This window comes from Marmota flaviventris, chromosome 10, assembly GCF_047511675.1.
Source record: "Marmota flaviventris isolate mMarFla1 chromosome 10, mMarFla1.hap1, whole genome shotgun sequence".
Lineage (NCBI taxonomy): Eukaryota > Metazoa > Chordata > Mammalia > Rodentia > Sciuridae > Marmota > Marmota flaviventris.
In genome coordinates this window covers 122366470-122382165 of record NC_092507.1, presented here as the reverse complement: position 1 = coordinate 122382165, position 15696 = coordinate 122366470, and the positions used below count along the sequence as shown (strand labels likewise).

General features: G+C 44.1%; 1 protein-coding gene across 5 annotated transcripts; it reads right to left on the bottom strand.

Moving 5' to 3' along the window:
• Positions 1-6106: 6106 nt before the first annotated feature.
• Positions 6107-14085, bottom strand: Rfx5 (regulatory factor X5). Of its 5 annotated transcripts, none has more exons than XM_027953681.2 (10): positions 13978-14085; positions 13070-13201; positions 12781-12814; positions 12184-12266; positions 11168-11287; positions 10876-10995; positions 10654-10735; positions 10170-10371; positions 9510-9610; positions 6107-9344 (listed from the first exon to the last, which is right to left on the bottom strand). In XM_027953681.2, exons 2-10 carry the CDS (start codon positions 13180-13182, stop codon positions 8370-8372), a joined length of 1830 nt encoding a protein of 609 aa, XP_027809482.2. In that variant the 5' UTR covers positions 13183-13201; positions 13978-14085; the 3' UTR covers positions 6107-8369. The 5 variants fall into 5 exon arrangements, with proteins under 5 accessions (XP_027809482.2, XP_027809483.2, XP_027809481.2 ...); XM_027953682.2 differs by having other exon boundaries at positions 13920-14000; XM_027953680.2 differs by lacking the exon at positions 13978-14085 and adding an exon at positions 13595-13693.
• Between the last annotated feature and the right edge of the window lie 1611 nt (positions 14086-15696).

Sequence of the window (15696 nt, the reverse complement as noted above, 5' to 3'; positions counted from 1 at the left end):
GCTGGGTTCGATCCTCAGCACCACATAAAAATAAAGATGTTGTGTCGGGCCTGGGGATGTGGCTCAAGCGGTAGCGCTCTCACCTGGCATGCGTGCGGCCCGGGTTCGATCCTCAGCACCACATACAAACAAAGATGTTGTGTCCGCCGAAAACTAAAAAATAAATATTAAAATTTCTCTCTTTCTCTCTCTCTCTCTCAAAAAAAAAAAAAGATGTTGTGTCCACCAAAAACAAAAAAATAAAAAATATTTTAAAATTCTCTTTAAAAAAAAAAAATTTCAGATTCTTTAAAATCCCCCATCCCACTGAACCTTTGTTTTTGAGGGGTGAGGGTTATTGGGGATTGAACTTGGTACTTTACTACTAAGCTACATCCCCAGTACTTTTTATTATTTATTTTTGGAACTGGGGATTGAACCCAGGGGCACTTAAGCACTGGGCAACATCCCAGCTGGATTTTGTATATTTTATTTTGAGACAGGGTCTTGCTAAGTTGCTTAGGGCCTTACTAAATTGTTGAGGCTGGCTTTGAACTCGCAATCCTCCTGTCTCCGCCTCCTGGGTTGCTAGGATTACAGGCATGTGCCACATCTATCTTTATTTTCTATTTTTGAGACAGTGTCTAAGTTGCTTAGGGGGCGTCATTAAGTTGCTGAGGCTGGCCTCAAAATTATAATCTTCCTACCTCAGCTTCCCAAGTTACTGGGATCCTAGATGTGTGCCACTGTGGTAGGCAGAACCTTTTTTTTTTTTCTTTTAATTCTCTTTTGATTAAAAAAAAAAAAAATCGCCTCTGAGATCCCAGGGAGCCATTCAGGTGTGAATGGTGGTACGTGGATGACAGGTGGTTATAAAGGAACCCACATTGTTGTGTATACATTTGAAGCCTCTTGCCTTGGTGGGAAAATATGCATGTGTGGTACACTGGGTTTTGGGGAGTGCAGGAAAGTACCAACAGGGCAAGACAATGTCATTTATTGGTCTTGTTTAAATTTCATCAAATAGGGGACAGAAGTAGGCTTATTGTTAAAAAGTTCATAAAAATAGAGGACCTATGTCATAACACAGTTCCACTTATGTCTCAAATACCCTTGTGGCTTAATATTTTTTTAGGAAGAGTTAATTTATTTCCTGAATCATAGATATTATGGGCTTTTCTTCCCTGAGAAATGAAAAAGCAGCTAACAGTTATTTTTTGAGCAATAATTATGTATGAACACAAACATTACCTCATTTATACCTCACTATAACCCCCGTGAAAGAGACTGTATTTCATATTATGGGAACTGAGCTTCAGAATGATTTAAGTCATTGCTTTTAAAAATTGTTCTACTTCATTCCAAAATAAATGCATTTTATTTATCATGACCACTGAAGAACACATAAGCATAACTTAGCTAAAATAAGTTTCATGAAACAATATTGACTCTATGTGCAATACACTCTTGATATTTTGATTCAATTTTATTTCACTTTTTAAAAAATTGTTTTGCATTCTGCTAAACAGATTTTAGAACCCATTAATGGATTCAATCTACAGTTTGAAAAAACTGGGCTAAATAAATGGGCACGGTGGAACACACCTATAATCCCAGGGGCTTGGGAGGCTGACGCAGGAGGATCAAAGCCAGCCTCAGCAATTTAGCAAGGCACTAAGCAACTCAGTGAGACCCTGTCTCTAAATAAAATACCAAAATAGAGCTGGGGATGTGGCTCAGTGGTCAAGTACCCCAGAGTTCAATCCCCGTAAACACCTCCCCCCACCAAATCATATGTTAATCAGAAAAGCTAAGATATGAACCTAATTCATCTTTCCAGTGAATGAATGTCTCCCTATGAGCATTTCTTCTCTTTTTTTTTTTGTGGTGTTGGGTTCAACCCAGGATTTTGCGTTTTCTAGGCAAGTGCTCCCTTATGAGTATATAAGAAATATTGTGAGATTTATCTGTCCATCTGTATGTATAAAATGCTTAGTTTTCTCTCATAGGATGAAATTAGCAGATGATGTAGGTTTACTGAGGAACCAAATATGAGAAAAACACTTATAGACAAATACATAATGACATTAATTCCCCCATTCAGTATGCTTTGTGGATGCAACATTTGCTTTAGTTTCTAAAGAAAGCAGATTGTTAACCACATAAATAGATTCATTTATTTGAGGTCATAGACTAGGCCTATAGAGTTTGTCTTCATTTAATAGAAAGATTACTTTATTAAATTTTATTTTATGGTAACATTAAAATGAAAAAAAGACATGGAGGGCAGGGAATAATGGGAGTGGGGAAACAGAGAATTGTTGCTAAAGGGAGAGTTAGGAATGGTAGAGTAGAAGCAGTATATACTTCCCCAAATCTAAGTCCGGCCCTTCATCTAAAAATTGAAGATTGCTTGAACTATAGAATAACAACTTGTTTTGTTACATTTTAAAAACAGTGTAGATGAAGCTACTCTTAAATCCCATAACACTCATGCAAATATAAAAATCATCCAGTAGCCTGGTATCCTAGTAAATGGATACATCTCCAACCTACGTCTTGGTAAGGACAATATTTCCTTGGATGCTTCTATCCTAGTACCAGTGGTTTATTTTTCCATATGCCTATCACCTGTAATCTGTCAGCAGCCTGGGTCAGTCATCTCACATAAGGATCACAGCAGTAGCTGCCTGACTAGTTCCTTGGACTCCAGTTCCCTATTCTCTAATACAAACTTCATGCCTTTCATTCATTTATTTTTTCAATCAACAGATAGGGCTGGGACTGTGGCTCAGTGGTAGAGTGTTCACCTAGCATGTGTGAGGCACTGGGTTTGATCCTCAGCACCACATAAAAAACAAATAAATAAAGGTATTATATCCCTCTATAACTTAAAAAAAATTAAAAACTAGATGATTGATAATGGTCTGTGTTCGTCTTCTAGTTTGCTTACCCATTTATCTATCGTAGTGCTGAAGAGTGAGCATAGGGTCTCAGGCATGTGAGACAAGCAGTCTGACAGTAAGCTGTGTCCTCAGCCTGTAGTTTTTCTTTTCTTTCTAGGTATTGGGGATTGAACACAGGGGCACTTTACCAGAGCTACATCCCAGTCCTTTTTATTTTTTGAGACAAGGTCTTGCTAAGTTGCTGAGGCTAGTCTTAAACTTGCAGTTCTACCTCAGCCTCCCGACGTACCACTGCTCCTGGACTCTAGTTTATTAATTACTGTTGTTAATGTACATCTTTTCTGGTTGAGATGTTTATTACTATTCTGCATCACCACGCCACATCTCTACAACCTTGTTTTTCCTGGAATGCCCTCTTCTTTTTAACTTTTTTTTGGTACTAGGAATTAAACCAAAGGGCACTAAACCACTGAGCCACAGCCCTTTTTTGTATTTTATTTAGAGACAGAATCTCACTGAATTGCTTGGGGCCTTGCTAAACTGAGGCTGGCTTTGAAATCACAATCCTCCTGCCTCAGCCTCTGGAGCCTCTGGGATTACAGGTGTGTGCCACCATTCCCAGCAGGAAAACAACTTTTAACAAGTGCCTAATCAAAACCACATTAATGGATTCCTGCTTTTGGCAGCATGGATAAAAGAAAGCATTTTCCCATTAAACTACAACTAGATTCTAGATAAATTACAGCAATTTCATATTTTTTAGCACATTGCTGAGTTTATTAGAAACTAAGGCAGTAAAGTAGCCAGGTGTGGCACACACCTGTTGTTCCAACTACTTGGGAGGCTGAGGCAGGAGGATCACTTGAATCCAGGAGTTTAAGGCCAACTTGGGTGAAAGGAGGAGGCACCATCTTAAAATAAAAGGAAAAAAGGAAGGAAGGGAAGATGGGAGGAAAGGAGGAGAAAAAATATATAACTTTAAGCTATAAACTATTATATAAAGGATGAGCAACATGCAGAAATAGATTTAATCTGGGGACAAGTGCCAAAGTCAGCATTGTGAACAGAGTCAATCTTGGGTCTAGTCCAGGCAGGTGTGAAAAATCTGGGACTTTTTAATTAAACCTGGACTCCCTCCCCACTCAAACCCATGGCTTCACACATTGTAGACAAACCTCAACTACTGAGCTACATGCACTATCCCACTAAACCTGGACTCTTGAAGGGGCTAACATAGTCCCAGGTCAAGAACATCGCTTGGTTCCTGACAAGCAAATGTACATTCCCCTCTGGAGGAAAGTACCCCTCAATTTAGACCCTTAGGACTTCCATAAAGTTTAACGAAATGAGTTCTAAACCCCCAAATACAAAATATACAAGGAAACAAGCTACCAAGAGTAGGTTTTTTTCTGATGAGAAAACAACGAAAGAGATTCAGACATCTAAAATAAGTTAGAGAAGACTGTTCAGTGGCGCATGACTGTAATCCTAGCAAGGGAGGTTGAAGCAGGAGGGTCACATGTTCAAGGCCAGCCTTTGAAATTTAGTGAGATCCTGTCTCAAAAAGTAAAAAGGACTAGGAATGGAAAAAATAGTTGCAGAATATTAAATAATCCCATCAAATTTGAGAATTGGTAGCAGGGCAGGGTGTGGTGGTGTACTCCTGTAATTCCAGAATCTTGGGAAAATGAGAATAGAGGATTGTATGTTGGAGGCAAGTTTGGCAATTTAGTGAAACTCTCAAAAAAGGGCTGGGCCAGGTTCAGTGGCACACGTCTGTAGTCCCAGTGGCTCAGGAGGCTGAGACAAGAGGATTACCATTTCAAAGCCAGCCTCAGCAATGGTGAGGTGCTAAGCAACTCAGTGAGAGTTGCTAAATAAAATATAAAATAGGGCTGGGGATGAGGCTCAGTGATTGAGTGCCCCTGAGTTCAATCCCTGTTTACTACCACCACCAAAAATAAAGGCTGGGGATAAAGCTCAGGTATAAAGCACCCCTGGGCTCTATCTCTAGGATCACATACACACAAAAAATAATAAATTCATAAAATTTTAAAAATAAATAAAATAAAAAGGGCTGGGGATATAGGTAAATGATACAGTGTTTGTCCAACATCCATGAGGCCCTTGATTCAATCCCCAGCACTGGGGGTGAGGGTGGGGGGTAGCAGACACACTGCACACTACATTTCCTGAATACAAATTATTAGTTTGAAAATTAGTATTAAAAAATAAAATTTTAAGTTCCAGATATTTGGAAATTTACAAAACATTTCTAAATAATTTGAGGGGTTGGGGGCCTAACTCAGTAGCAGAACACTTGCCTAGCATGTACAAGGCCTTGGGTCTGATCCCCAGTATCTTCCAGCCCACAAGTCATGAATCAAAAAAGTGGCAAAGCTAATTTAAATACCTTTAGAACTAAATAATAATCAAAATACTGTATAATACAAAAATATATAGGATGTAGAGAAGAGTCTTAAAATTACTTAAGTAAAAGAACATAAAATTAAAACCTTAGGAAAGCAGAAGAAAATAAATACATGAGCAGTTATGAAGAAAACAGAAAACACACACGAGAGAAGCTCAACTGGGTGTGTAGTAGCACATGCCTGTAATGCCAGCTACTCAGGAGGCTGAGGCAGGATTTCAGGTTCAAGGCCAGCCTGGGTAACTTAGGGAGGCTCTTGTCTAAATGAAAATAAAACAGGCTGGGGATATGGCTCAGTGGTTAAAAGTGTCCTTGGGTTTAATCCCTGGTACCAAAAAAATAAAATACACAAATTTCTGGTACAACTGATCAAGAGCAAAAAAGAGGTGCAAGTAAACAGAAGAAATGAAAAGGAAGATATGAACTACCCAGGAGCAGAAAAAAATAAATAGAAAAAATATATCATGTGGGCTGGGGTGGCTCAGTGGTAGAGCGCTCACCTAGCAGGTGCGAGGCCCTGGGTTCGATCTGCAGCACCACATAAAAATAAGTAAAGATATTATGTCCAACTAAAAAATAAATATTAAAAAAAAAGAATTTTAAAAAAAAGAAAAAGTACATCATGTAAGAAAATAAGAGGAAGAAAAGATATGAATTGCAAAAATTCTAAGGAAACACTTGGTCTAAACTGACTCAAGAAGAAACAGAAAGCCTACATAGTCTAATTATGTTAATAAAGAACTTGAACCAATAGTTAAAATTATTCCCACAAAGAAACACCAGGCTAAGGTGGCTTTATAGGTGAGTTTTACCAAATATTCAAGAACAGTTCATTTCATTCTGATATAAACTCATCCAGAGAATAAAACAAGAGGGAACATTTCCAGCTCAAAAGGTGTACCATCAAAAGGACCATCTTAGAAACCTTTTTAGAAATCTTGCTAAAAACAAAGGCACTAACATGTACAAGAATGTTCATAGCAGCATTGTTCATAATAGCAAAAATCTGGAAACAGCCCAAATATGCATTGAGAGGTGAATGGTGAATAATTTGTGGTTTATGCTCTTGACGTAATATTATACAGATGAAAATGGGTTAATCGCAGCTATTACAACATGGATGAATCTCAGAAACAATGGTAAGTGCAAAAAGGCAAACATCAAGGTAGTAGTAGAGTAACATTTTTGTAAAGCTAAAAGACAAGCAAAACTAAACAATATACTTTTAAAGTATACATATGTGGTTAAAATATATATATATAAAACAATTAATTAATAAACACAAAATTAAGGACAGTCTTCACCTCTAAAGACAGGAAGGGGGGGGACAAGATCGGGAGGATCAAAAACTCAATGGTATTTTAATGTGTGAATCGAGTACAGGGTCATAGTTACTCATTTTATTATTATATTTCATAATTTACTCATGTTACATATATTCTTTATATATCAAATATTACATATTTTTTTAAAAAAAATCTGCTGTGATGGAAACAAATGGGCAAATGAGTATCTCCCTGAAACAAATCCATATTTCTTGGGAAGAACCAAGATTCCCTGACCAAAGCTACCCTATGTAGAGAACAAAGGAGTTGGTTTACTGCTTTTCCCAGGGACACATGAGGAAGGTCTGGATCTCCTTCCTTTAGTGCTCCAGGACATGCAGAACAACGTCCTTCCATACTTCTAGCCTAAACCCCAGTCTTGCCAAGTCCGTCCTGATTATGTACGACAAGAGACTGACACCTGGTGGACGCAGAATGAATTTAGAGAAATGACTAGGAAGTAAATCTTTCACTCTAGTTGGTGAAAGTGTCAGTAAGGAGATAGGGAAGCAAAAATGAGGAGAAAGTTCAAACAGGAAATGGAAAGAGCTCCATCACTGAGATATAGGTGGAAAAAAAGATGGTGCCATCTAAGTAAGACTGAGAAGAGTCCCTAAAGAATGAATTCCCTCTCCTTCTTTCTGGGATTGGCACAAGAAGAAAGAAGTTAGAGTTACAGGAAGGGAAATACAAGACTGAGAAAAGAAGCAGCCCTAGCTGGTCTCAGCCCAGCAAGGCAAGACCACATGCACTTTGTAGTTGTAGTTGGGTGTCAGCTGCCTCCTAGCAACTCCCCTTGCCCAGTCTCCATGTGTGGACTCTGATTCCACCACCCTTTTCCCCAATGGTATGGTCCATGGTATAGAATAAGCAACTTAATGTATCATCCTACTGGCCACACTGAGGGGTGGATGTTGACCCAGGCTGGACTAATCAGAACCAATCTTCAGGATTTTCAGGCACAATGATACCTTCTCTTTCTGGCTAGACATAAATGAGTAAACATAATCCTAGGAGTGCTGCTAGCTATGAGGTAGCCCAGACTTAAGATGATTTTACATTAGGCTGAGCAGTGAGATTAAAAACCAATCAGATATTTAGAGACATACTGAGCAACCATATCAAGCTTCACTGGATCTGGCACTACCTCTGGATTTTCCAGTTACACACAATAAATCCTTTTTACTTTCTCTACCCACCAACCCTCACCCCCAAGTGTCTCTGCCACTTTTTTCTGCCTATACCTTTATTCTGAGACATGGTCTCCCTAAATTGCCTGATCTAGTTGCCTAGGCTGGCCTCAAACTTGTAATCCTCCCGCCTCAGCCTCCCAAGTAGCTGAGATTACAGGTATGCACCACCACACCCAGCAATTCTTTTTTCTTAAGCCAGTTTGAGTTAGGTTTTTCTATATTGAAAACCAGAAAATCTCTAACCTGTATATCCATCATACTTACCCATCCCTGTGTTCCCACAGGAGAGCACAGGGATTCAGGTAAGAAGGTCATTACAGATTTATTGGTTACACTAAAGCCAAGGTATTAAGCTGGAAAGGTTAGAGGTAGCCACCAGGCACTCTGTAAGACTGGGCGACTCAGCTGTCCTTACAGAGAATGACTACCTTAGGCAAAGAATAGCAAATGAGAAGCAAGTGCAGTAAAGAAGGGCTTCTACCAGGCAGGCAGGCAGAGTTAATATATGGACAACAGACACTCTTCTCCACAGATATCATGGGGGTGTTGCTTCTGGGTCTTTATGCTCATGGATTAAAGAACTTTGAAGCACATGCCCCTTTAAGACTTTATTACCCTGTGCTGCTGCATCTATCTCTCCCTTTACCAACTGAAGAGCCTCCTTTTGGCTTCTACTGCCCTTGATGACACTCACTTTTGAGGTGACAAGAGGAATTTTATCTTCTACTTCTTTGGCTTGCCGGGAACTGGGGCCCCTTCCTCCTTTGGAAACGGCACCATCTTCCTGAGCTTGGGCAAACATTGTTCCCTGCTCAGCCTCTACCCCTGGCCCTGGCCTCTCTGATCCTCCAGCTGAGTTGCTTTCCCCTCCTGAGCCCCATGTCTCCCATGGTAACCTCGAGGAGTGGGCAGAGTCCGTGGCAGCTGCTGACTTCTCGGGGGTGGAATTTCTGTCCCCACTTCCACCTGACTTTTTTCGAGGGCGCCCACGTTTTCTTTTGGCATCACTTGCTACATCCTCTGTATCCTGCTTTGCTGCTTTAGCTGGTGCGTCCTGTCCACTGGCCTCACTCACAGGTACTTCAGCTGTCCTCTTGACACCCTTATCATGGAGTCCTGGGTCACCACCTATGCCTACCTCCTTGTTCTCTGTGCCCCTGGGATGAGTGAGTCCCCCAGGTGAAGCTCGCCCTGGCCCAGGTCCAGGCAGAGCAGGAACTGTTGGTAAGATCATGTTAATGATAGGCACAGCTGCCTGGGGTCCCCCAACCCTACTGGGCAGGGGCAGTAGGGTGCCTGAAGAAAGCTTGGGGGCCAGGATGGGTGAAGAAACTTGGATTGGTGGAACAAGTGAGGGAGGGGCCCTGGGAAGGAGCAAAGGCAGCCGGGCCACTAGGGCATTGACCTGCGGGTTACTGGCTGATGGTGCAGAGCTCTCAATTACACTCTTCTTGCGCTCTCCACGTGCCTGAGGGCTGGGCCCAGCCCGGGTTTCCAACTCCTTTGGAGACTAAAATGCAGAGAAGACCACAGTAAGGTGTGAAGACTGAATACTGGAGGAAATGTAGGCACTGGAGAAACCAGAGTTGGAAAAGTTGGGGACCCACTGGGAAAAGGATATACTTATACTAAACCCCCAGCCCAGGGTAGCAAGTCAGGGACAAGACCTCCTTACCTGGGCCAGTCTCTCTGGTTTCTTATGGGCTCCCCCGTCCAGGTTCTCTACTCCATTCTTGGGTTTCGATGACCGTTCCCGAGGGGCATGTTCATCCTCTTCTGCAGAGGTGCCCAGAAAAGATGATAAAGTGAGGGTGAAGGAGGGTACTGAGGAATGAAGGGACAGGCAGGGAAAAGCAGGATATCTAAAGCATGCCTTGGAAGGTTGTCCAGGAAGCCAGGCATGGTGGCACATGCCTATAATCCCAGCGATGGGGAGGGTTAGGCTATTAAACCTACTTTCTCAAAATAAAAAAGGGATGGGGATGTAGCTCAGTGGTAAAGCACCCCAGGGTTCAACGCCCAGTACCAAAAAGAAAAACAAAAAAAGAAGAGTCTCCAAGAATATGGGCTGGGATTGTGGCTCAGTAGTAGAGCACTCGCCTAGCACGGGCAGAACCCAGGTTCGATCCTCAGCAACACATAAAAATAAAACGCATTGTGTTGTGTCCATCTACACCTAAAAAATAAATTTAAAAAACAAAGAAGAGTCTCCAAGAATAGAAGGCAATTCCAAGGTGTGTCTATTCTAGGATGTGGGAAGGCCTTTAAAGTGGAAAGTGGCTGAGGGTTTCTCAGAAATGAGAGAAGTACTAAACATAAGAGGGGTTCTACACACCGCCAAGCCCCATGGCCTTAAGCACGTGGGCATGTGCAGATCGGGCAGAGATGAGATGCTGCTGTAGCAGGAAGCGGGCGACTTCAACGATGGAACTGAAAGACCGCTTCAGGATTCGCTCTGCCCAGTCACAGGTTAGGGCACAGGCTGCCTCTACCAGTTCATCCCGAGGTGCGGGGGTTACTTCTGGACCCATTTCTGGCTGTGGTGGGAAAGGAAATGCCCAATCACATTCCATACTAAAGGACCTTTCCTCCTGACACTACTAATTGACCAAAGCTGAAAATAGACTGGGGTTGGGAGTAGCCTCTACCCATCCTGCCCCAGAACCCACAAACTCTTTTTCATCTACTTTGGTCTCAGGGTAGCCAAAGGGCACCCAGAAGCAATGTGTACAATGAGCTAGGCTGTGTCAGTCCTTAAAACATGTCCCGAAGACCTCCAACTTTTACTGGGAAGAGAAGAGGGGAGGGCCGTTACTTACACTCTCAGAACCCTTTAAGTCCAGTCCAGGTAGGGGTGGCATAGATACCAAGGTCTTCCTTCTTATGCCACTGTAGCAGTACCTGATGCAAGTTAAGGAGCAGCCAACACTTGGGGTTCTCCCAACCCCTTAGGCAAGTTAGGCTGTTCCCACTGCTGGTTCCCCATACCCTATGTCTTCTTCCCCATGTCCTCCAGCTCCATCCTCTCCAGTCAAGGATACTTGGACTGACCCCGGCCACCAAGCCTTCGGGCTTTGATGTTAGGGAAGATCTCTCTGATGATTTTGCCAAAGTTGGCTGTGCTGAGTGGGCGGCAACAGGCAAGACTCTCACAATACTTCCTGAGTGAGTAGAGTACAGAATGGGAAGTTACTCAAAGAAGGAGGATACAGAGGATTCCTAGGGATTGTGTGGGCAACTCTTTTAAAAGTCAGGCTGTATCAAGGCAGGGTTCTCTCCAGGGATGAGGGTTAGTCCCGTACCTACCAACTCAGGCATAACCCCTTCACCCACCGATAGGCATCATAAACACTCTGCTTTGGCAGACAGGTATCTGTGTGCTCTTCTAGGTGGTTGCGGATCCACCGATAGGCATACATGTACTCCTCATTGGTGAGTGGGCTTAGCTCTGAGCTGCAAAAGAAGTTAAAGGAACAAGTATTACCAAGATCTCAACAACTGTCCTGGTTCTGAGACAGGAAGATAGACCATACATAGGCAGCTAGGGAAAGGGTCTCAGAGAAAAAAAGGAGAAAGAGGGGATTGGGAAACTAAGCTTCTGTCCCCAGCTGGTCCTAGCCACGAGGTTAGTTCCTTAACAACCCCTAGCAATGACCAACCACAAAACGTTCTCTATAGTACTTCCTCTTATACCAATAAACCCTCACCTCTACCCTCATGCTAATAAAGGCTTAGAAATCACTCTCTCCTGATTTGCTCAAGATGACAAAATAGAGTTGATTAGCCCCTTTCTGAACCCTATATTTACATGTCATCCTACCAGTCACCTATAGGGACAGATCAAGTCCATTAAAAACCCCTAGGCAGGCCTTGGGCTATAGCTCAGTGGCAGAGTACTTGCCTAGCATGTATGAGGCACTGGGTTTGATCCTTAGCACCACATAAAAATAAACAAGGCATCCTGTCATCTATAACTAAAAAAAAATTAAACTCCAGACAGAAGACAGTAGACCCGTACCCTCCCTTGGGACCCCTCCTGCACCTCAGGAGCTTTTTCTGCTTTAAGTAAATCTTGCTATTCTACTGTCCTTTACATGTATCTCATTCTTTAAATTCATGAGACAAAAGAACCCACCTGACATCATGCTCAGTGTTACAGTCCTTCCCAGACTAACACTTCAATGATGTTGAACCAAATTACTTCATCCAGATTCACTGTTCTCTGAGAAACCAAACCCAAGGCAGGGGCCTCCCTTTTGATCAAGGCCAACAGCTATGAATCCAACTCAGCTTGCCATTCTCAGCGAGAATGAGAACCTCTGACATCCGAAACTACCACCAAGGCTTACCTTTTTTCTCCAGTGCTGGGACCTGGGGGGAGCTGAAGGTAGAGATACAGCTTGTCATTGTCTGAGAATTTCTGAACATCTTGCTGAAGTAGGAGGGAACAGAGACACAGGAGAAATAATAAGGCCAAGAACAATGAAATGTAGGACCCCCTAATCCCTACACAAAGTCTGAATTCAGCTGACTTAGAGATTGTCAAGACTAGGAAGGGACCTTAGAAATGATTTGAGGCTAGGGAGATAGCTCAGTGGTGTAGCACTGGCCTCACAGGCACCAGACCCAGGGTTTGATGATTTCCAACACCAAAAAATAAATAAATGATTTTTGAGGTTGGAGGCTGCTGGGTGCTCACTGTGCTCTAAGGAACCCTATGGGCTCTCACAGAGAGAAGAAAGCAGAGGGGATCAGCTCTGATCTTATCTCTACTGGACATGTACACAAGGGGTCACAGAGAGATGAGGTAAGATGCTCAAAATCAAACTGGCAGCAAGTTGCAAAGCCAATATCTTCTGACAAGGTAGACATAAACCCATAGCATCCCACCATCTTCATCCCCCACCAATGCCATCTCTCTGCTGTTCTCTTCCCAACATGCTTACCAGGATTCCCTCTACTTTGTTCTGTACGGCCTTGCTGTGGAGAAAAAAAGAAAGCTGGAGGTCACACACACTGTTTTCCCATCCCTTTGACTGCTAGGGAGGGTAAAGGCCTGAAACACCGGGCGGGTGCTCAAGGGCTGTGGACCAAGAATGACCAAGAATCTTGCCTTGCTCAGAGGCACCTGTCTGGGAAGACGCAATTCATCTCCCAAGAAAGTGAAGTGCTACAGGGATCTATCCTGCGCTCTGGAGTAGGATATGGAATATGGAGATAGCAATGAGTACTTACGAAATGGTACTTCGGATCCTTTGGAGAAGGGTTGTGGGTTCCCCAGCCTCAGCACCTTGTGGGGCCCTTGCCCCAGTCTTGGGGCTCTTAGCATCAGGCTCATCTTCTGCCATCCTGGCATGAGGGCTAGAGCTGAGAAGGGACAGGATATGAAGATTTAACTCACACTGGCCTTCTCTTCCCCTGAAGATCTCAGGGCAGCCCTCATCTCTGCCCAGAAAGAAAAACTAAGAGCCTCCAGATTTCCCCAGTGATCTTTTTCTCGCCACTAACTGTCTCCAAAATCCAGAAATCATTCCATTACTTCACCAGGGCCCTCTGTACACAAAGAGATCTTTGCCATCTCCATTCTCTCTGCCCACCTTTCTAAGACTCCTAAAATTGGAAAACCGTCCGGGAATAGACAGGGGGGTGGGGAATCCACGTTAGAAAGAAATGTTCATTTCTTCTGGAGTCCCGAGCTGTCCTTGTCCCCCTCAAACACGGCAACAACAACCGCAAAACAAAGTTCAGTTCTCATCTTACCTGCGAGGTGAGAAAGCACGGGGCCGCGCGGGCCCTGCCTCGCTAGGGCGGGGAGAGCCCGGCCAGCTCCCAGCCCAGTGTCGCCGCTCCCGCCGCCCCGCGCCCGCGCGGGCCTACGTCATCTCCCACGACAGCCCGCCGGCGCCCCCGCCCTGCCCCCTCCCTCCCGCCCCGGCGGGTCGGGGCCGCGGGACTCCGAGCCGGGCGTCGGAGAGCCGGGGAGGGAGGGGTCCCGACTCGGACACGTGCGCGTGCGGGGAGCTGCGGACAGGCCGGAATCTATCTTTTCTTTGCTCTCCTCCCAACTCCCATCTCCCCTCCCTACCTCGGAGCGGCCGCCGTCAACGCACGCCACAATAAAGATAAGGAGAAAGAGAAACTACCTCGCGGCCGCCCTCACTCTGCCGGCCCCGCGCTCGGCCGGCCGGCGGGCGCCTGCGCTGCTGGGCTGCGCTTTTTCTGAATGGCTCCCGGCCGCCGTCTGCCCGGATACTCCGACGGCCTGCTCGCTCATTGGTCGCCGCCGCCGCCGGGACTCGGCGCCGGCCCGCACAGGCGGCGGCTCTAGTCTGCCTGGCAACAGAATCTGATTGGTCATCCGGGGAGGGGAAAATCCAAAGTTGGTCCGATTTGAGTCCAGAGGGGGAAGTCCGGGTTAGGTTTCGGTTAAAACTGGGGTCGGTTGGGACGGCGGGTCCCTAGAGGTTCTTAAAGGGATCGCAGGACGGAAGCCCTGGAGTTCGGCTGTCTTTGGAGCCTTTTCCTCTTCGGTCCTCTCCTCCCACGTCTCAGTGTTTTCCGGCTGATCGTCAGTGCTGCCGGAAGAAAATCACGGGGTGACAGAATAACTGGAAAATCATGGGTGGTAGTGAGATGGGAAAGGAGACCACCCACACGCAGATCGGACGCGTGCCGGGGAGCGGGAAGGGGACCCCGGGCCTTTTAGACATCTGGAGGCCAGTTCCACCACGATGGAAACGGGAACGCGGCTTCTGCCTTTGATGTCTGCGACTTTACAGTTACCCCTTTGCTTAGTTAGGGTCGTCGTACTGGATGGAAGTCAGCGCGGTAGCCTGTCCGCCCAGGGCGGTGGCTGCTTGCTGTTGGACTGCGGCTGTTCTGGGCTCTTCTGTTCCAAGCGCACAACTTCTGCAAAACACCAACAGAGAGCAGTTGTACAGTGCAGTTAGCAAGAGCGAAAACTTATTGATTTGTAAACATGATAGACACAAGCAATCTTGATAATAATGTTGCCGAAAACTTGGTCTTTGCTGTGTCCCTGATATTAATAAAGACATAATTTTGAGATAAAGGAAAAAGAAGTTTTATTTCTTAGAAAAGGTGAAACCCAGGTGACAAATAACAGTCCCTTAGAAAAGTTGTTTTAATGGCTGTATTTCAGTTGTGCTCTGTCCAGGATCATAATTTATTTGTAGCTTTGAGAGAGAGCCATTTATAAGGTTTTGTTTTAATGAGACCTGTTGTTTTTAAACATAGATAATTAGACTTTGTTCTATGTCAGTGTATTAAAAATTGACCTTAGTGGTGGGGGTGTGATCTTAAAGCCAGGCATCATAGTGCATGCCTGTAATTCCACTGGCTGATGCAGGAAGATTGTGAGTTCAAAACCAGCCTCAACAACTTATCGAGGTCCTAAGCAACTTAGGGAGACCCTGTCTCAAAATAAAAAAGGCTGGGGATGTGGCTCAGGGTTCAATCCCTGATAACAAAAAAACAAAAAACAAACTAAAAGCATCTTTAAATAACTTTAATGGACTCTGCTGGTTCTAGCCAACTTAATCACATATAGACTTTTTGAGACTTACCATTCACAGATCTTTTGTAACTTATGGGAATACTCTTTCACCTGTTTACATCTTTTGTCTTGTCCTCTCCTTTTTATCTTGGACTTTATTTATTTATTTATTTATTTAGTGGTTGATAGATGTTTATTTCATTTATTTATATGTGGTGCTGAGAATCGAACCCAGTGCCTCACACATGGCAGGCAAGTGCCCTACTGCCCAGCCACAACCCCAGCCCTATCTTGGACTTTAGGACAAGAATATTACTTTATCATACAGAATACTTTCTCTTCCTGA

Excerpts from the sequence above, each read along its gene's own strand:
- Rfx5 (XM_027953681.2), bottom strand. The coding sequence starts at position 13,182 with ATGGCAGAAGATGAGCCTGATGCTAAGAGCCCCAAGACTGGGGCAAGG. Across the intron at positions 12,815-13,069 it reads AGGATCCGAAGTACCATTTC|CAAGGCCGTACAGAACAAAG; the intron begins GTAAGTACTCAT and ends TTTTCTCCACAG. Across the intron at positions 10,996-11,167 it reads AGTGTTTATGATGCCTATCG|GAAGTATTGTGAGAGTCTTG; the intron begins GTGGGTGAAGGG and ends CTACTCACTCAG.